The sequence below is a fragment of the Lagopus muta genome, chromosome 3 (assembly GCF_023343835.1).
Source record: "Lagopus muta isolate bLagMut1 chromosome 3, bLagMut1 primary, whole genome shotgun sequence".
NCBI classification, from domain to species: Eukaryota; Metazoa; Chordata; class Aves; order Galliformes; family Phasianidae; genus Lagopus; species Lagopus muta.
The window spans coordinates 1,633,979-1,654,391 of NC_064435.1; the positions used below are offsets into that span (position 1 = coordinate 1,633,979).

Sequence of the window (20,413 nt, forward strand, 5' to 3'; positions counted from 1 at the left end):
CAGTGTTTCAGACAGGGCAAGCCCTCTGCTTCTGCTGCTGCATTATCTCTTGGGATGGTGTTTGCTGCCCTTTCTTCCAAGTTTATTTGGGAGCTTTGCAGGGAAAACAAATCCACCCCATGCCACTGACAACCCCATCCTTTTCTGTGCTGAGTTTTGTAAGAGCAGTTTTGTGCTTTCCAGTAATCGTCCCGTAGGATGCTATGACAGCAGGACCATGTCATGTCATGGAGCAGTGCTGTGAGAACCCAACAGAAGAACTAAAAATACCCCTGGCATCAGTGTTTGGCAAAAGGCACGGATTTATTTTACGTGTGTCACTGTTTTATTTCAGTTCTGGGCACTGGAACGGTTCCTAATAGCCATGAATATGGGGGTTTCTCATCCTCTGCTTCTCATCCTTTCCTCTTTCAGATGCCAGTGTGCTCCTACTTCTTGAAGGGGATCTGCAACAACAGCAACTGCCCCTACAGCCACGTCTATGTGTCCAGGAAGGCAGAAGTGTGCCAGGATTTTCTCAAAGGCTATTGCCCTATGGGAGAAAAGGTAAAAAAAAAAAAAAAAAAGGCAACCATTCTCTCTCTGTCTGCAGTGATGGATTTGGGTTTTTTGCTAAAATAGGCAGAGGGCACTGTGCTGGTGAGCCACCAGCTGTTTTTCATGCGAGCTATAGCACCAAAGGGAGCTGTAGAGCTGGAAGCTGCTGAAACACCTGGATGCGTTTCCAAAGGTTTATGGGCAAAGTGGCTTTGTTTCCTTACAGGCATGGGAAAAAAAAAAAAAGAAAAAGGAAACAAATGAAAGAGGTTGCAGCTCACGATCATGTGCTGGTCTTGTGCATCCCTGTGCAGATAGCACCAGCCCCAGGCACTGCTCAGTTAAATAGATGAAAAGCAAAAGGAGGGAACTCTGAGCTCTGTTTTTTGCATTACTTAATGGTTATTTGCAGTCATGCTGAGTTCGTGGTGGGTTAAAACTGAGCATGAACTCCTGGGACTCAGTTTTAGCAGCAGCTGCAGCACCCTTCCTGTTACAGCTAACATCATTTGAGCCTCCAGATGTGTTCCTAGAAGGGGATTGCCTGGAGTCTGGCTCCCATCCCCATATCTTTCTGCTTTAGGTCAATGTGGTGAAGTGCTGCAGGGATTTGGTGTACATCCATGGTTGATCTGTAAGGTCCCTGAATTTATGGCACCGTTTGTAACACACAGGGCATGTGGTTGCTTAGCCTTCCCAGAGAAGGACCTGAAGCTGGCTGACAGTTGCTGGTTTCCAATGGAATTTTGGGGCTCTTGCATTAAAGAAATGAAATTTGGGGTCTATCCAATGTCTCACATCAGTGCCTTCCTTCCTAAGTGCTGTCGGGGTCTCCCACTGCCTTGCTTTGTGGCACTGCTGAGCATCCCTGGGTATTAGGATCATAGAATTATTAAGACTAGAAAAGACCACTAAGATCATCAGGACCAACTCCAGCCCATCCTCACCGTGCCCACTGAACCATGTCCCTCAGTGCCACATTTCCATGTTTCCTGTAGAGGATGGCTCCTATTATTGGGCTGGGGAAGAGTACCTCCTGGGTACATAATGCCTTCCTGATTCAATTTTGCTGTTTTCTATTCATTTAATACCTTATTTGGCCTCTTAGTGTGACTGTTGACTCACATCAGAGTCCTCAGGCTGTGCAATGCATGGTCATAATTGGGAAGAGGCAGACAGGAAATTTGCCAACAGACTGAATAAGTGAACAGAAGTAGACTCTGAGATTTATGGAGATCATAGAATCATTAAAGTTGGAAAAGACCTTTAGTCCATCTAGTCCAAACATCCACCTGCCACCAATATTGCCCACTAAACCATGTCCCTCAGTGCCACGTCTCCACATTTATTGAGCACTTCCAGGGGTGGTGAATCCACCACTTCCTTAGGCAGCCTGACCACTCTTTTGGAGAAAAAGTTTTTCCTGATGTCAAATCTGAACCTTCCTGCACCATGTGAACACAGCAGTGATAAAGTTGGAGGATAGCAGCCATTCTCTTCCTTCTGGGACACAGGCTTTTAACCTTGAGGATGTGTTTGCTTTACCTGGAAGAAAACATGAAAACAATATCTTGAGTTGGTTAGCTACTTCCATGAGTCAATGGGACAAGACACAAACTTCAGTGAGCAACTCCCCAAGCTGGAGCCATCGGGTATCACATCCAAAACACTTCAGACACTTTTGGAGTTTTGCAAACGCTGCTTTAATTCAGCTCTTCAACTGAAAAGAAAAAAAAAAACAAACAAACAACAAAAAAAAACTGAGCCACTAATGAAACAATAATTTTGTTTACGTAAAGTCTGCCAGATCGCAGGGCACCATCCCAAAAACGCCCCAGCGGGCCTATAGAGCAATATTATTTTATTGCATTTAATAGTTGTGCATGAAGAAGTGGCTGCCTAAGCACTGTTTTGCAGAGTGGCTGTTCCTACAGCTTTCTGAATCCCATGTGTTTTGAACTGCTGTTCACTGAAATTGTTGGGATGCCTGGATCTGGGCTTTCCTTCTTTGCATCCCAGGTGCTGTTCTTGATGGAGACACTGGAAGATCTCAGCAACATCCCTGGGAGCAGATGAGAGTTGAAAAGCCAAGGGAAGGCAATGATGCTTAAGGGCTGGCTCTCAGCAGATGCCCAGAATGGAGCTTGGCACAAAGGGAAAGACAGTGAAGCCATGAGATGTTTGGATGAACATGGGAAAAGCTGTATGTGCTTGGAGAACGTCATGTAAAGCCTCCATACAGAATCACAGAATCATTAAGGTTGGAAACAGCCTCTGAGATCATCAAGTCCAACTGTCAGCCCATCCCCTCCATATCCAGTTATGAAATCATGAGTCCACTGTCTACTTACCACCAATATTTCCCACTAAACCATATCCCTCAGTGCCACATCTACATGTTTCTTGAGTTGTCCCTTCACCAGAACACAACCAAGTGCCTTCATCAAGGCAAACCCATCCCTTCCACATGGAAGAAGTGGCTACAGGCCACTGGCCAAAAAAAAAAAGCAAACAGGAGGAAGAAAAGCCAAAAATAAGGACAGTGAGAAACTCAGGACATCAGCAAGAATGGAGGGAAATCCTAATAAATTAGTCTTTGGCTAATTACTTTTTTGCGTCGGTGTGTGGAGGGGTCTGCGTGCAGGATAAACATCCCTTCTGAAGAAAAACAGAGCTGTCCTGCAGCACTAACAGCACGGGCAGCGTCCCTACAATTATTTTAAAATATTCCAATTTAAATGAAAATATAAAAGAGATATTTAGAATATTTATTCTATTAGTGAAAGTGCTTACTGCGTCACTTTTGGAGTGTCAGAAAAGCATTCTCCTACAGATGATGGATAGCAGCCTGTAATTATATATGGGGAGAAATTGCTGAGCGGGCCATATTTAACTGGGGAGGAGAAATAGCAGCTTGGGCCATTAAGGGTTAATTTTATTCTCTAAATAATATAAAAAGTGCTGAGTCCGTTCTTTTGCTCAAAGTAGAAAGTCCTCAAATGGACCCCGGAGAGTTTCTAATATTCTACTGAATCAAGTAAAAATGTTAACCTTGCTTCATAAAACGATGCCTTGTTAAAGATGCGCAGTCCCTTTTCTTTTGAATAATTTAGGCTGGGAGTAAATCTCTTCTTGTTCTGCCTTGCTGTTGTCCGAGAAGTGTTGAGAGCTATCTGCCCGCAGCCTGAGCACTCAGTAGAGCATCCTCTGAGGATAAACTCCAAGGGGAGGACATCTGGGAATTATGAGTTGAGATCTGCTTGGGTTTGGCAGCGCATCGCGTTGGGTTCTTCTCCCTGCTGTGTTTTTTTTCCCTGTGCTGTTTTTTATCAGACCTTCATAAAAAATGCCATCAATTATTCACAGTTGATGGCATGTCATTGGCAGTGTCACATCTTGAGTGTTTTCTAAAAATTTTTGCAGGATGCTCAGGTCAACATGATTGGGCTTTGAGAATCCCTTGGGTTCTGACTCCGGCTGTGTACATTTTTCATACAAATGGTGCCAGTCTTGTTCTGTGGACCTGACCAATCTACCTTCATCAGAATCATAAAATCACGGAATGGTTTGGGGTTGCAAGGGACCTCAGAAGATCATATAGTTCCAATCTCTCTGCCATGGGCAGGGTTGCCAACCGTTGAGTGATCTTTGTAAGTCCCTTCCAATTTGGAGTATTCTATGGTTCTGTGATTCTAAATCAGGCACTGGGTCAGCTTGCTCCATCCAACCTCCAGAACAAATGAGAAAGTTCAGTTTTGAATTCCCAAATCCTTGTTTTAGGGACATAGACTGTAAACAGATCCCTTGCCCTTGGGGGAAGGGGACGGCTCCTGTAGGAGCACGTGGCTGCATCCTTCATTAAGTGAGTGTTATACTCAATTATTTTCAGAAGGGAGTTCGTAGCAAAGTTAGAATTTCAATTTTCAGCATCCTCACTCATTTTTGGGTTGTGTGTTGGGATGCTATGAGTAATCTGCTTAGAGTGAGGCCACCCATGGATGTCTGGCTGCCACATTGCCGTGAGCTCTCTGACCTTCTCCAGCCCCACCAAATGTCCTGTTGGGTGAAGCTGATCCCCCCCTGGCCAGGGGAAGACCAAAAGGGAAATGGAGAGGGGGGGAAGAAGAAATGAGGCCACTTGCAGGTGCTCCTCAGGGTTTTCCGACGACAACACTTTTTTTTAGAGTTTGTTCTCTTCCTGTATTAGCTGTTAAAATGAGTTGTCCTGTTAAGTATTTGCTCTAAGGTAAAGACTACTCTGTTCCTCCATCTCTCCTTCCTTTCTTTTGCCTGTGTTTGGGGCTTGAGTTCATGGAGGAGAATGGGATGATGCTAGTGGGTGCAAGGCATTATAGCATTTCCCCAGGGCAAGGGACAAGCAAAGTGACGTGTCCATGGTGGTGAAACCTGCAGAATCCTCCTGTCCACATAGGCAGCCACCCTGGAGAGCTATCCATTAAAAGGCTGCCATGGGATTGGATGTAATTGAACATTGGATGAGTTGTGCTTAGTCTGATGGGTGCAAGGTGGTCCAAGAGATGGTTTCTCTGCCAAGCTACTCTCCTGGCTGTGCCCAAATGTGGTTTCCAAAATAATACACAGTACTAAGGGTGTTGACATACATAGAATCATAGAATCATTGAATATTCCAAGTTGGAAGGGACCCATAAAGATAATAGACTCATTAAGGTTGGAAAGACAACTAAGACCATCTTAGTCCAACCATCAACCCATCACCAAGTCCAACTCCTGGCTCTACAGAGAACCACCCAAAAATCAGACTATGCACTGCTGCTTTAATATTTAATTTTTGATAATTTAATATTTAATTGCATGGCTTTGAGCATGCACCTAGGATTATATACAGCAAGTACTTGCCTTAGGAATGGAGATGTCCCTGCGGAGCAGGTAACTTACAATTTGCTTTGCAGACGCAAACTTCAGTTTATTGGGGAATAAATTGTATTTGGAAGAATGGGGTTCAGACAGGTTTTGGTGCAGCAGCAGTGTTTCCTAGCAGTGTGTCACAGCAAAGGCAAGCGAATCAGCCTGGCCCCCTCTAACTGCTGCATCTGTAAAATTGTTTGGTATTAAATAAGCTTTTCCCCCATGGTGTACATTAGCGAATGTGCTGCATTAAATACCTATCTTCATATTGTTTCCATCAGCTGCTTGGAAGCCTGTGGGTAGATTGTTCCCCCATGGGAACTGTTAAGCAGTGAGGCACTGTGAGATTAAACAACAGTGAAAACACACAGGGAAATTGTAAAGGGATAAATCAGGGGGAAGCGGTGCTCTGCCAAGGGATGCTCATCATTGAGCCATGCTGGGACTGCCCAGCTGTCCCCAAGCATAGAATCATAGAATCAATTATTAAGGTTGGAAAGACCACAGTGACAGCAGTGACAGCTGCTTGTTTTTCTACAGAAAACTCCAATTCAGGGACTTTTTCTTTGCCTACAATTTGTTCTCGTTTTTCTCGTCTTGTGATGCATCACGTTGGTTCTTTTCTCCTTTTCTGGTGGAAGTTTAACAGGTTCCCACTGTAAAGCTTTTTCATTTCACATATCCAATGCATTCAATTTAACACATTCCTAATCTTTAGGAAAAGCCTCACTTTTGGAATCAGCTAGCAGTTAAATGTCTTTGGGATTTCTTTCTTAATTATCTTTTGCTCAGTTTGTGATGGTGAGCAATTTTATTTTCACAACAGAGGTCAGATGTTTGTTGGTATTTTGAGGTATCCCTTTACCCTTCTTTGGTTCTGTGATGAAACATGGGTTGTTGAATGTCTTCTGGCTGTGGAAATTCTGAAGACTGAGACCTCTCCTTCACCTCATCTTTTCCAAACCAGTCATGATTGTATCTGGGAGAGGTTTGGGATGTGCTGGGGGTTGCAAAGGAAAGTACTCTGATTTTGAGAGCAGGAGAGCTTCCTTCCAGCCTTCTTCTTTCCATCCATATACGCTGGCATTGATATTGACTGTATTCAGGGGCTCTGGTTCCAGATCACTTTTGGGTGGGAAATTGGTACCTATGGGACTTCAGCATTGCATCCTCGGGTGAACGAAGGTTTGCTCATCTCTTGACGGCCCTTCAAATGCCCTATGAGACCTCATGCAGCTGCTTCACATGTAGATTATTTGCCCAGTGCTGTCAGTTTGAGACAGACTAAGTTGGGGTTTTTTTTTTAAACAGGTTTCAATTTCAGATGATTTTTCTTTCAAATTGCCCTGCTGCTGATGCCTGGAGAGAAGCAGCCACGGCAGGAGCAGACTTCCAGGCTCGAAGCACTCATCTCCAAACCCCGTGATGCTGTTATGCTGAATTAAACCCAATCAAGCTGAGAAACTCCTCCATGCCCAGCTACCAGGGGGGCTATTTGAAGTGCAAGAAACCTTAATATAAAACCTCTGTGCTCAGCGTGAGCATGGGGAGGGGTATGGGGAAGGCTAAGCTTTGAGTCATCCCAAATTTTCTCTCTGTTGGCCGTTCCTCCATCTTATTTCTTTTATGATCCTATCACAGCTGCTTCCAATTTCCAATCCCCTTTCATTCAGAGAGAGCTTGCAGCAGTGGCTAGGGAAGAGCAGGATTTCAAACATGTGCCTATGTGACCATACCTGAGCAGAGGGAAAGGGTGATGCAATTCATGGACCATGACATAGGGCTGCACAGGAGCCACCTGGAGGTGGTGCTCATTAAAACTGCAAATGAGTGAAACAGATTAGCTGGTCAAAGGATAGGGAGGAAATAGAGTCATAGAATCATTATCATTAAGGTTGGAAGAGACCAGCTAAGATCGTCCTGTCCAACCATGAGCTCATCAAACCATGAAGGGAATGACTTCCACTGTTCCACTGGTCAGAGACATCTCCCTTTTTTCTTCCATTTGGATCAAATCTTTAAGGACTACCAAAGGGAGAATAGGTTTTCTGAGCCCCACTCATTCTGCACTGAATATAAAACTCACTTGGGCTCTTATTAGTAGAATCAAACCTCAAACGGATTATTCACCTGCATTCAAGAAAGTTGGATATTTAGGGATCTGCACATTGCTTCTTCTAAGGAGCTGATCCACCTACAACAGGAGAATGATGAGAAGGCATCACATTATTGCATCTTGAAAACCTCACTTTCTCTTGCTCATAGGGGAAATAATCATTTCAGATTTAAGTTTATCTGTCCTGCATGCAACTGTTTTGGACTCAGATGGTAGAAACATCAAGTCTTACGTATGGATATGCTTTTTACATGTATGAAGAAATAATGGGACATTTTGCCCCGTTTCCACTTTATATGGGATATACAATGGAGTCAGGGGTGGTTTTAGAGATTACAAGCCCTCTCTAAGCTTTTTCATGTAAATCAAGGGCCAGGCAGTGATTTTCATAAAATTATAGAATATACTGAGTTGGAAGGGACCCTTGAGGATCATTGAGTCCAACTCCTGGTTTTAAGCTTTCACACCATGAATTTCAAACTACAAAAGTGCCCACATCATATCCAAGAGCCTTTGGAGTACTGCCCTCCTTGAAGCTCTTGGATCATCCTTTCTTAATTCTCACTAGTGGTGTGTTTCTGATTTTCCTCCAATTCTCAGCCATTTTTACCTCCCTCATCTTCATTTTTATCTAGATGACTTTGAGTCTGGTCACTAGGAGTGATATTTTGGGCACATATATAGACAGTAGCCACGTATCCACCTGTTCCAGCTGCAGGTTCCTGATGTGCCATATAGACTTTTACCTTCCTGCCAAATTTTGGTTCCTCCAGGCATGTCCACACAGCACCAGAGTGAGATTACTCCAGTTCCATCTTTGGGATAATGCAAAAGATTTCCAGCTTACCTTATCCCATCATTTAGAATTAGCTGATGGGTAGCTTTTGATAGCTCTTTTATAGTTCACTGCAGTTGTATGATAGTCATCTACAAAGGCAACTTCATTTTGTTTATCTTTAATTTTGGCTTTGGTTGACAGATGTTTTCTGTGTGTTACAGTTGCCCATTTAATTTGTTTGTTTTTCTCTTATTTCGTATAATGTGTAGCAGAAATCTGAAATCAGTCAACCAAGTGATTAGTAAGTAAATTCTTTATTGAAAGAAGCAAAAGTAGTCAGACTTAGTGATGATCTTGAATATGTTTGTTCTTAAGATCGCAGATCTTAAAAAAATAAATGAGTATTGGCAAGCTCACATCTACTGGAACTGTAGAGTGAAACCTTGGCTTTAGGACTCCACCAATAGACCGAATGTTGGCAGTTGGACTGGATGATCTTGGAGATCTTTTCCTACTGTGAAAAGTGTAGTGTGTAATGATTCTGTGATTCTGTGAGTGGCCATAGTGATGAAGGGTCAACATTTGGATTTGATGATCTTGGAGGTATTTTGCAACCTCAGTGATTCTATGATAAATCTATTCTGGTATGAGGTGCCCAATTGTGTCAGCTGGGACAAGGGACTTGACTGTACATTGTTGTGAAATGGGTCTAAGAAGGGCAAATGAGTTGTGCAAGTACTTGGCCCCCAGTAGAAGAGAGTTGGTCTCTTCATTTTGCACACCCAAATGATTCTTGGCTGAAATTAGAACAGCAACGAGGGCTGTGCTACTGATAGTGATAAATCTGAGTGCTGAGGATGGCAGCTTACCGTTGAAAAAGCTTTGTAACTTCCAGAGGAGGTTTAAAACAAATCAGATTTCTTCTGCGCCCCATCCAATCCATGTATCTCTGCAGAAATCTTTGTGGGTTTCCATCTTGCGTCTTATTTACCGTACTCTGTAATGGCATAATGAGGGTTCTTATTGCAACTTTAATTTAACTGTAGTATCTCCAGCAGCATTCAGATGCTTGCATTAAAGATGTTGCTTATCAGGGCAAACTCAAACTGCTTAATAGCCTGGGCTAGTTGGTAATAGTGCCTAGATAAATACCAGCCTGTGATTTTTTTTTTCTCTTGCGCTTTAATATCTTTGTAGTAAAAGATGCATCACAAAACATGAAAATTAGGAGGCAAGTAGTCACTAAATCTCTGCTAATGACTGGGAATGTACTGATGAGGCAAAGTTCTTGATTTCAGTCTGAATTTCTTTACAGGCGAACACAAAGCAGAGCAGATTTTGTCTTTGTTTCCACACTGGAATTCCCCTTTGTTCTTAGTTGTTTTCTCTTGTTGGATGATCTCTGCACCCTGCAAACACCAGTGGCAGGTCCTCGGTCCACCTGGGAGCCTGTGAATGGCAGAACCCCTGGTTCTGGTGAAGACTTCTCTGTAGGGGATGTACAGTTGGTGTCTACCTTGCTCCATCCCCAAAGGTATTGATTTGGGATTGATAGTTTCCATGGATGGGTTATCCATGTGAAATGTGGATGGGTTCTCCATATGAAACTGGCTCCATCATGACTTGGAGGTGTGATGGATGACCTTGTTGGGGAGCTGCAATGGAAATGGCATTCCTGTGCAGGCTCTGCAAAGCAGTGAGGAAATGGTTAAGCACTGAAGGAATTCCCATGTGGGTGTCCACGCTGGTCCTCAGCGACTCTTTGCTAACAAACTGGGATTCACCTTCATCCTTCTATCCATTGCTTTGCGTTCACCATGTCTTCACCAGTCCTTGGTGCCTTGGGGCTAGAGTAAGACCAAATTGGAGTTTGGTAAGGGCCATGGCTCCTCTGGGCTTTCAGGACATCCTTCCCTTCCCTGGAGGATTTCAAGGAAAAGATAGATGTTGCACTCAATGACAGTTGGACTGAATGATCTTAGTGATCTTTGTAACCTCATTAATTCTCTTATTCTTTGACACTTTATCATGTGCTGTTGTCAGCCTTGGAGCAGTGGCCCCAAAATCCTGTGACACCAAGCAACTCTTCCACAGATTTTGAGCTTTTCCTTCCCTTTTTCCAAACCATTGACTTGGAAACCACAAGCTCAAGTATCCACCTCTACTAAGTGATGCTTTCCTTTGGTCGTCACAGCTCCTACCAGCTTGTTTGCCATTTTTGTATCTGCTGTTAATTGGGACTGCTGTTGGTGACCATGGGAAGAGAATTTTGCAACTTTTCAAATAGCTTAAAATCTTTTCTTCCCAAATGTCGGTGCTCTCTCATTTGTTGTATTTCCCAGTTGGGAAACTGGCATGAGGCTGTTTCCCCTGCTCTGCACTGGGGAGAAAAGATAAAACAGAGTCAAAACCCTTTGATTTCTCCTGTTGACTGCCTGAAGACAAAGAGGCACAAGCAACACTCGGTGTGTTAGCTAAATTTCTCCCATTATTATTCCACAGGCTATGTGATGTTTGGATGTATTGTCCTCCAGGTTTTAATGATGGAGACCTGGAATTTTTAAGGCTGCTTCCATCTGCACCCAATTATAAAAAGGCCATCAAAAAAGCTATTTACTGGCTGTCAGCTCTGAATGGTGTCAGAAAGCAGCTCCACCATCTCCAGCAATAGCTTCCCAGCAGACACTTAACACTGGGAATTCATGGGGAAGAGGTACATTAAAACAACCCAACATCAATCCAGCCAGTTAATCCTGTGACTTGGAAATGGGGCTACCTCTAATAGCTCTCGCTGAGCTGCAGGCTTGGAAAAAGAAAGCACCTGCGTTGAGTTTCTTGAGTTGAGTTGAGTTGAATCACTCTGGGTTTCTTGAGTTTGGGGTTTTAGCTTGTCCTTGTAAAGCTCCCCTTCCCCAGACTGTGCAGTCCCCTTTTGGGTTTGGGATTCCAGTCAGGGGCTGGATAGACTCTCTTGTGCTCATTGTACAGAGAGGTGGATGGAAGCCTAAAGAAATGGGAAGAGCAAAGCAAGGATGCACCAACAGTTTGCTTTCTCTTTTCCCATGTCATCTGCCATCCCCTGGCACTGGAATAAGAAGAATCAAGCAGGGTGCGAGACAAGCCTGGAGATATTTGAGAAGTTCAATGTGGGCAAACTCCTGGTGGAGCAGAGCCGGGAATGCAGGGCTGGATGAGACTGTTCCTCCCCCCATGGGGTCATTGGGCGGTTACTGGTCGGCCCAGTAACCCAGCTTTACCTTCTTCCTTGCTGAGGTTGTTGATGGAAAATGTTAATTAATATCATTCCCAGTGCTGAGGTCTTCCAACCAGCCCTGCCAGTTGCTGCCTCCTTCTTTGCCAGGTCTGGGCTAAAGAAGGCTGCGCTCCACAAATACACTTGTGCCTGACGCCTCCCTTGTGAGTGACAGGGCTGGGGGCCATTTATGGCTTTTTGGATGCTGAGCAGTACCTTGAATTTCACCCAGGACTCCCTGGCAGCTAGGGAAGAGGCCTGGGTATAGGACTGCCAGTAGGCAGCATCCCAGATTTGGGTACTGCTTGCTGCTCAGCTCCAGGCAGGCTGTGAGGGGAACTCCGAAGCAGGGAAACTGGGGAGACCCTGGAACACGAGCCCCCCTTGGGGCTGATCCCTGTTTCCAATCCATGGGATGACCTCGTTCTATGGGATGACCTCGCTCCATGGGATGACCCCATGCCATGAAGTTGATGCCATTCCATGGGCACTCAGCGCAGCTGGTTTGGAAGAAGTTTTGGGGTTTCTGTGGGTTTTCTCTCCTCGCTGCTAGAAGGAGGCAGATAGTTTTTCTCTTTTTATGGTACAACCTGCCTGTTGGCAGGAGTCCCACGGGGTATAATTAGCCACCCTGACAGGTGGAAGGGATCGGGTGGCCCTGAGCGAGAGGTCGCTCGGCCACCCCATTGCTTCACCCTGGCTGACATGTGGCAAGCAGCAAGCAGCTTTACAGTAACCCTCCACTTCATCTGGCTTTAAGGCACCGAGGCAGAGAAAAAAGAGCTGTCCCCTCCCTCCCATAGATAAATAGAGGGGGCAAAGTCAATTGAAAGCTGAGCCAGGGACACAGCACTGGAATTAGTCGCATGCGGTTTTGTTTTTTTAATATTAAATGTATATTCACCAGTGGAGGCAATGACCAGATGGTGATGTGGCGAGTCCTGCTCCCACTGTGGAGGATTGGTGGGGATGGGGACACGCATGTCACACATCTGTGGATGTGGCACGGTCCCTTGGTCCCTCTCAGCTGGAAAGAAGCAGCCATGTGCATCTCTTGGATTTTCCCCAAATCAATGCCATTCTCCATCGTTCCTTGATGTAGTGGTGACTGTTCCAAGGATGATTCATCAATGTGGCTTTTTGAGGTGAGGAATCTTTTCCTGCTCTTCTCCTTTCTACATTTGCTTTTGTGCTGGAAGATACACAAGAGAAGATTTTGCGTTTCTGGGGAGAGCTGCTGCCCTGCTGATAATTAGTGGTAATTGACTTGGGATGCATTTCTCAATAATGCAGAAGTCTTCTGCATTGCTTGAGAAGCAAATAAATCAATATAAGGAGTTAACTTGACAAATAGTGTTTGGTGAACTGCCGTGGCAAAGCTGGGCATCAGTTGGACTGGACCAAACTGCAAAACCACAGATGAGCTACCATTTCTGATAGCACGATTTCTCCAGGTGGAAAGTCATTGAATCATAGAATATCTCAAGGTGGAAGGGACTCATAAGTGTAATCAAGTCCAAGACGTCCCAGAGGGCATTCATTTTGCACACAAGTGATACAGCAGAGCCCCAAGGATGGTGAGCAGCAGGTGCTCTATGGGACTTTGGCCAGGGACCACCCTGGGCAGGAATCTCCTGTCTCCCTGCACTCTTCTGGGAAAAGATGCAGCAGCCTTGAAGGTCTTCGGGTGAGAAACGTGAGACCTGCCCTGTTCTGTCTTCATGGTGAGCAAAGTCTAAGAGCCGCATAGGTACGTGGCCAAAGCTGAGATGTGAGAGCAGCCACCCACCAAGAGTGCTCTGTTGGAAGCAAAGAGAGAAGCAAGAGAGGTCCTCATGGCATCACTGTCATTGCAAGAATGGAGAACCGGAGGTGGTGGTTGGCTGTGAACCTTAGACAGAATCACAGAATGGTTGAGGTTGCAAGGGACCTCTGGGTCCATCTGATCCTTACTCTGCTCAAGCAGGGATGCTCTGAGCTGCCTACTCAAGACCATACCCAAGTGGCTTTTGAAGATCTCCAATGAGGAGACTCTGTGACATCCTTTGGTTTTCCTCATCTTGATTTTCCACTCCTACCATTGCCATATCTACACATTTCTTGATCACCTTCAGGGATGTTTTTCTTGGCCCATTCCCTACTCAGCCCATTTTGTTCCTCTTATTTTTTTAAGACAATTATCAGTTTGAGATGTTTGTTCTCCTGCTTGCTAATATGTGGGGAAAAAATTATTGTAAAGCTGCCCCATCACTTCCTTTTCTAATCACTTACTCTTGGTCCTTATCTTCAGCTGCCAGAGGTTGGGAAGTTATGAAGAAGGTAGGGTAAAAAGGAAAACTGTATTGCCAAACTTCTTGACGTAAAAGTGTGTTTTCTAGATTTTCTAAGATAATGACTGCTTAAGCAGGCTGAGAGAAGCATTGTGTTGCTGCAGGAGCTCATTTTCATATACTCCCTGTTGAATGGCATACCAAAAAATTCACATTCCTACCATCTCATGAGACTTTGTTGGAGTTCATGATCTTTGTGGACTTTCCAACATGAACAATGTTGTGATTCTGTGAATGGGGTGGTGGAGATGGGCTGATGGTTGGACTAAATGACCTTAGTGATCTTTCCAACATTAATACTTCCATGATTCAATGAGAGCTGACACCTCGCCTACAGGGATTGTCTTCAGTGTTGATTTTCCAGCACTGGTTGGGTGGGATAGAGCAGTGGGATTTTGGAGTCATGGCAAACCTTGAGCACTATTTGGAGATGCTCTGCTTTCATGCTACCTATCAATTGATATAACGTCATGGAAGCTCCTTGAAATAGAGAGGGAAAGTGCTTGGAGCTGTTTTTGATGAATTTTAGTCCTCCTCCTGGTTCTTGCACCCCACAGAGCTGATGTTGGTGTATCTGTCCGGCTCCCTAGCCCTCCTGCTGTGCCAGCCTCTAGCTGTCGAGTTCCTCTCTCCACTGCTGATGTTGGCAGACCCTTGATTGCCTTGAGCTGCCAGACCCCATTGCCCTTTCAAGAAGAGTCCCCTCACTCCTGCAACTCAGCAGGGTTGCCATTCCCTCCCAAAGGTCACCGCAGGGGGCTGCTCCCATACAGCTCCACTTTGGGGGTATTAAAAGGGCAGGAGCTCACCCACATCTTGTGATTCCCTGTTGCGGGAAGATGCATTTCTATTGGTCATTGGTCTACTGGTCATTCTGCAAACTTTCTCTTTCCATGGATTTTTCTGCTTTCTCTGAAATTTGTGCAAAATTTTAGTGTCTTTGCTGTCCTGGAGCAAGGAGTTTTTGTAGTGTGAATGGTCAGGTAAGGCAGCATCTGTAAAACCGTAGAATGCTTTGAGTTGGGAGGGACTCACAAGGATCTTTGAATCATAAAATCATGCAATATCCTGAGTTAGAAGGGACCCGTAAGAATGATCGAGTCCAACTCCTGGCTCCACATGGGACCACTCAAAATCCAAACCCTATGTCTGAGAGCATTGTTCAAACACGCCTTAAACTTGAGCTTGGATCTGTGACCACCACCCTTGGGGGGTTCCATGCCCACCACCACCTTTTCCCAACTTGATCCTCCCCTGAATCAACTCCATGCCTTTCCCTCAGACCCTGCTGCTGTAACCAGAATTGTTATGGGGTGTCTGTAGGCCACCATAACGTCTCCTCTCAATCTTGTCTGCACTGGGCTGAACAAACCAAGGGACTTCAGCTGATCCTCATATATCTTGCCCACCAGACCCTTTCCCACTTTCATAGCTTTGCTTAGGACACTCTCTTACAGTTCTATGTCCTTCTGTTCCTAAATTGCATCCAGTGCTCAAGGTGAGGCCACACAACACAGAGCAGAGTGAGACAGTCCCTTGGGTGGTGGTATCCCAGTGTTGGAGTTGGAGAGGCTGGTCATTCTCCCTTAAGCCAACTAACTTTTCTAGTTAGAAATCACGTCCAAAGCTACCTCTTCTGCCTTGCTGCCTTTTCATGTGCCAAAAATTGCCATTTGCCAGAAGAACACCCATCTGGTGAGTTCTGCAGACTTCTCTTTGCCACTGATTCCCTCTGTGAGCATTGCTCTGGAAACCATAGGTTGAGCTCCAGCTCCTCCTTTGGCAAGGAGGCAACAGTCCCCAAATAGGCACATTTTGAAGCAAAAAAGGGATGTGCTTTGTTCCTTTCATACTCCTTCTCCATTGACCAAGGGAGATCACGAACTTGGAATGGAAAATTTTATATTCCAGTGTGCTGTCTGAAACTGGCTTTTCCACCTCTGTTAACCTACTGAGACCATCAGTGCCATCTTCTCAGGGGTGATTGCTATCCAAATTTTGGCATTTTGGGTCTGTAAAGTCAGGTGTTGAGAAAGGAATGTGTGAATATGTAGCATCTCCTGGAAGAGGTTAATATTTTGACATAATATTTTGATGTGAAATAATGCATTTGGTGTGGAGGAGAAAGCACCAGCACATCCTTCTCTGCTTTTAGCAATGAGTTGTGCCACCTGAAGGAGACCGACTTTGGGAACTCATGTTTCTTGCAGAGACTTCAACAAAGACATTTCCCAATGCCTCTCTTTTTTTTCTCTCCCAGTGCAAGAAGAAGCACACACTGGTTTGCCCAGACTTTGCCAAGAAAGGCATCTGCCCCAGGGGCGCCTGCTGCAAGCTGCTGCACCCAAAAAAGAAACGTCACTCACCGGGGAACTGTGCTGGTGAAGACTCCCCCTCCAAGTGCAGATGGCTCTGGGAGGAGACAAACAGGTAGGAAAGAGCAGAAGAAACTGCATTTAAACCACTGTGTTCTCAGACTGCTTCTTATGGATACACATATCTGTTTGCATGTTGATTTACTTTAAGATGTCAGTGACATGAGTTACTGCAGTGCCTTCTTGATAGAGTCCTTATGGGTAAATGGATCAGGTCTCCAAAAGGTCTTGAAGCACAGCTGATGGGGAGGACCATGGGGATTGCTTGCATCTCACTGCCCTATGATTTGTTCATGCCATCGGAATGTGAGTATCCTTGCTCTTAGAAATGTGCTGCCCAAATTTTTGGCACCTTCAGGCATCACTGAGGCTTTTGTAGAACGTCCACCTGGGAGATGGAGGAGTTCTGGTAGAGACTGGCTTGTGTTCTTGGTTAATCATGGCAGCAACTATGAGCGTGTAGCATCTCTCCAAACCTTTTAGAGGTTGGGGTGTTGGTGATTTGTTGTGCTTCAGGCTACCCCAAGCTTCATCCTGTGCTATCACTGCCAAGATCATAGAATCATATAACTGTTCAGGTTTTAAAAGACCGCTATGAACGTCAGGCCCAACTGTTGACCCATCCCCACCATGACTACTAACCATATCTCTGTGTTTCTTGAGCACCTCCAGGGACCTTCACCTCCTCCTGGGCAGGCTGTGCCAATGCGTTACCACTCATTTTGAGAAGAAATTTCTCCTAATATCCAATCTGAGTTGACTTCCTCCATCCTCTGCCACAAGTTTTACTCCTTGAATTGAAACGCTTGAAGTGTCGTGAAAATTAAAGCCAAACTTAAATGGGACTATAAACCCCTAAATTTCTCTAAAAGTCCTGGTTAGAAGGAGAAGAAAACACCAGCTTGGGGTTCTTTGCCACTCTGCTGCCATCATCCCCATCCCAGCCCTACCTTGTATGGTAGCAGAGGGGCCAAGCACTCAGCAGGCTCTCTGGGTGACAGAAGAGCCTTGAAATGATACCGAGCTCACATCCCCCATGTGAATGAGGTGCAAAATAGCTCCTTGCTCTTTTTAGGTGCCCTGTGGCAGCTTGCAGTGCTCAAAAGCTGCCCAGGGGGTTGTTTTCCTTTCTTAGCACCGTCATCAGACATATCAAACGAGCTGAACTGTCATGTTATCTGCACTCACCAGAAATCAGAGACAAGGATCAGCCTGGGATGAAGCCCAGAAATTCTCCACGTGCTGCTCTGCTGCTCCACTCCGTGCACTTCAGCACTGCCAGGAAGGGATTGTTCTATTTTCCATTATTAATTTTTTTTGTGTGTATTCCTACTCTAGGAATGATCCAGTTCAACTCTCTCATGATGGGGAAGTGCCCGGACCCTCCAGCATGGAGGAGGATGTGAAGTTTTGGAAAGAAGTGGACACCTCTCGAAGCAGCTGTCTGCAGAAACTGCCATCCTTCATCTCCCTCCAGTCCTCAACCTCTCCGGGTGATAAGAAATGCAAAGTGGAGAGGGATGAGGATGAACCAATGGATGAACCAGGTAGGAAGTACTTGGACTGGATGTGCTCTGGGCTGCCTCAAATCACCATCAAGGAAAGTTTTTCCCCGCAGTTATCCATGTGTTTTTGTGGAATGAGTCTCCAGTCCTCTAAGTGCTGGCTCCAACAGCAGCTCAGTCGGAAGGTAGGGGACTTTGGGGTGCTTTGGGGAGATCCAGATATGTCCACAGGTGATGGAGATACAGTGCAGGGCAAAGCAGAACCTAATATCCTCATTTTGTGCCTTGGAGCTGCTCCATTGGGAACATACCTGGTCATTTCTCAGCCTGTCTTCGGAGCACCTCCCCTACGAAGTCAGGCTGGGCTTGTTCAGCCTAGAGAAAAGAAGGCTGCCTCATTGCAGCCTTTCAGTACCTTAAAGCGAGCCTATATACAGAAGGGGAATCAACTCTTTGAGAGGGTAGATAACAGCAGGACAAGGGGAAATGGTTTTAAGTTGAGGGAAGGAAGATTTAGGTTGGATGTCAGGGAGAAGTTCTTTACTATGACAGTGGTGAGGTGCTGGAACAGGCTGCCCAGAGAGGCTGTGGATGCACCATCCCTGGAAGTGTTCAAGGCCAGATTGGATGGGGCCCTGGGCAGCCTGGTCTAGTACTAAATGTGGAGTTTGGTGGCCCTGCCTGTGGCAGGGGGGTTGGAGATTCATGATCCTTGAGGTCCCTTCCAACCCTGGCCATTCTGTGATTCTATGATTTCCAACTCTGGACATTTTGGCTGGACGTTGCTTTATGTTTTGCACTGTGTCCTCTCCATGAGAAGGATGTGCAACAGTTGCATCTCCTGAACACCATCTCAGAGAGCAGAGTGGGCTCAAAAATTAAAACATTTTGTAGCAGCAAGTTGTCATTTCAGCTTGAGGTGAGATCAGGGAGAATTTGATAGAAAAACAGAACAGCTTCAAAGATGACCTGTAATTTTTTTTGTCTAGCTGTGGACAAGGGCATGGAGGTGAGAGGCTGATGGTTGGACTAGATGACCTTAGTGATCTTTTCCAACCTAAATGATTCTGTGATTCTGAAACAGGATAAGTCTATTGAGTTGGAGAGCTCTGTCTCATTCTCTGGCAATGGAGACGTAGGATGAAATTCATACAATGTGGCTTACTGTGAAGGGAAGGGCTAGAAAAAACATCTGAGCTTCTTTCCCTGTCCTTGATCTCCTGCATCCTCCAACCCAGGAGCAGGATCCTGCTGGGACAAGGGTTGAATTCAGCACCAGGGCATTTGCACTTTCCTCTGTAAGTGGAGGCTGAGTTGCTCAGCAGCCAAGTGCAAACCCCTCTTCAAGCCAAGGAGGTCTGAGATGCCTCAACGCTGTCAGGAAGAAAATTCCCAGGCTTAGCAACATATTCCTGGAGTCACAGGCAAGCAGGGATGACTGCTCAGCTGTGTGCTGCAGTGGGTACATGGCCTTTTGGCAGGGAAAGGAAAGCAAGGAAGGAATCACAGATATCTGTAGAACAATCAGTTTCCTTTCCAAAGAGCTGCAGGGGTTGTGCATGATTGGTCTGGGGTAGGTGTGAGGGTCATAGAATTATAGAGTCTTAGAATATCCCGAGTTTGAAGGAATCCATAAAGATCATAGAATAGAATTATAGAATCATTAAGGTTGAAAAAGACCATTGAGATTATCAAGTTCAACTATCAACGCACCCCCCACCCTGCCCACTAAAAGATCATTGAGTCCAGCTCCTGTCTCCACACAAGACCACCCCAAAATCAGACTATATGTCTGAAAGCATTGTCCAGATGCTTCTTGAACTCTGGCAATCTCAGTGCCATGACCACTTCCCTGGGAAACCTGTTCAGTGCCCAACCATCCACTTGGTGAAGAACATTCTTCTAATATGCAACCTGGCCCTCCCCTGCTGGGTACTCAGATTTGCCCATTCCTATCACTGAGATGCATTCAGTGATTTAAGATTCATCCCAGTACACACAGAAGGTCCCAGGGACACAATAATAGCCATAGCCTAATGGGAGGAAAGGAGCCTTGGCCACTGAAGGACTGTCATCCTGATCATGCCAAGAGGATGCTGATATTGTGAAAGGACCCAAATGATTAACAGTGCCCACATCACCTCTAAAGCCAGGGCTGTATCTTAAGGTACTGTGTGTAATGATCAGGATTGGTCCTTGTGAAGCTCTGGATAGTTGGTATCTAGTGGTTGCAACCTATTGACACAGGCTGCCCAGGGAAGTGGTGGGGTTCAGGGGGGCGATTTACCTGGAGTTCAAAAACTGTAGAGATGTGGCACTGAGGGACATGGTTATTGGGCACGGTGGAGATTGGATTTGGGTGTCTTGGAGGTCTTTTAATGAATCTATGATACTACTGTAGGGAATCTGCTTTATCAGGGGGGTTGGACTAGATATTCTCTAGATGTCCCTTCCAACCCCTACAATTCTGTGATTCTGTGATTTTATCTGTGATGCTGTTTTGGGATCTGTGCTCTCCCCACCACATCTAGCAAGAGATGCCTGTATGGGGAGCACAGTGATGATTTTCACTTTCTGCGTGCACACCCTGATGGTGACATACAAATTGGTGGGATGGTAAATAAAGAGGAGG

The 20,413-nt window shown here is 45.4% G+C and overlaps 1 protein-coding gene across 2 annotated transcripts in view; it reads left to right on the forward strand.

The window, feature by feature from the left end:
• ZC3H3 (zinc finger CCCH-type containing 3) overlaps window positions 1-20,413 on the forward strand; it is a 154,970-nt gene that overhangs the window by 123,979 nt on the left and 10,578 nt on the right. For both annotated transcript variants that reach the window (XM_048938848.1, XM_048938849.1), the window contains exons 9-11: window positions 415-546; window positions 16,162-16,331; window positions 17,615-17,823. In XM_048938848.1, coding sequence (XP_048794805.1) covers window positions 415-546; window positions 16,162-16,331; window positions 17,615-17,823 — 511 coding nt within the window. The remainder of the gene's footprint in view (window positions 1-414; window positions 547-16,161; window positions 16,332-17,614; window positions 17,824-20,413) is intronic.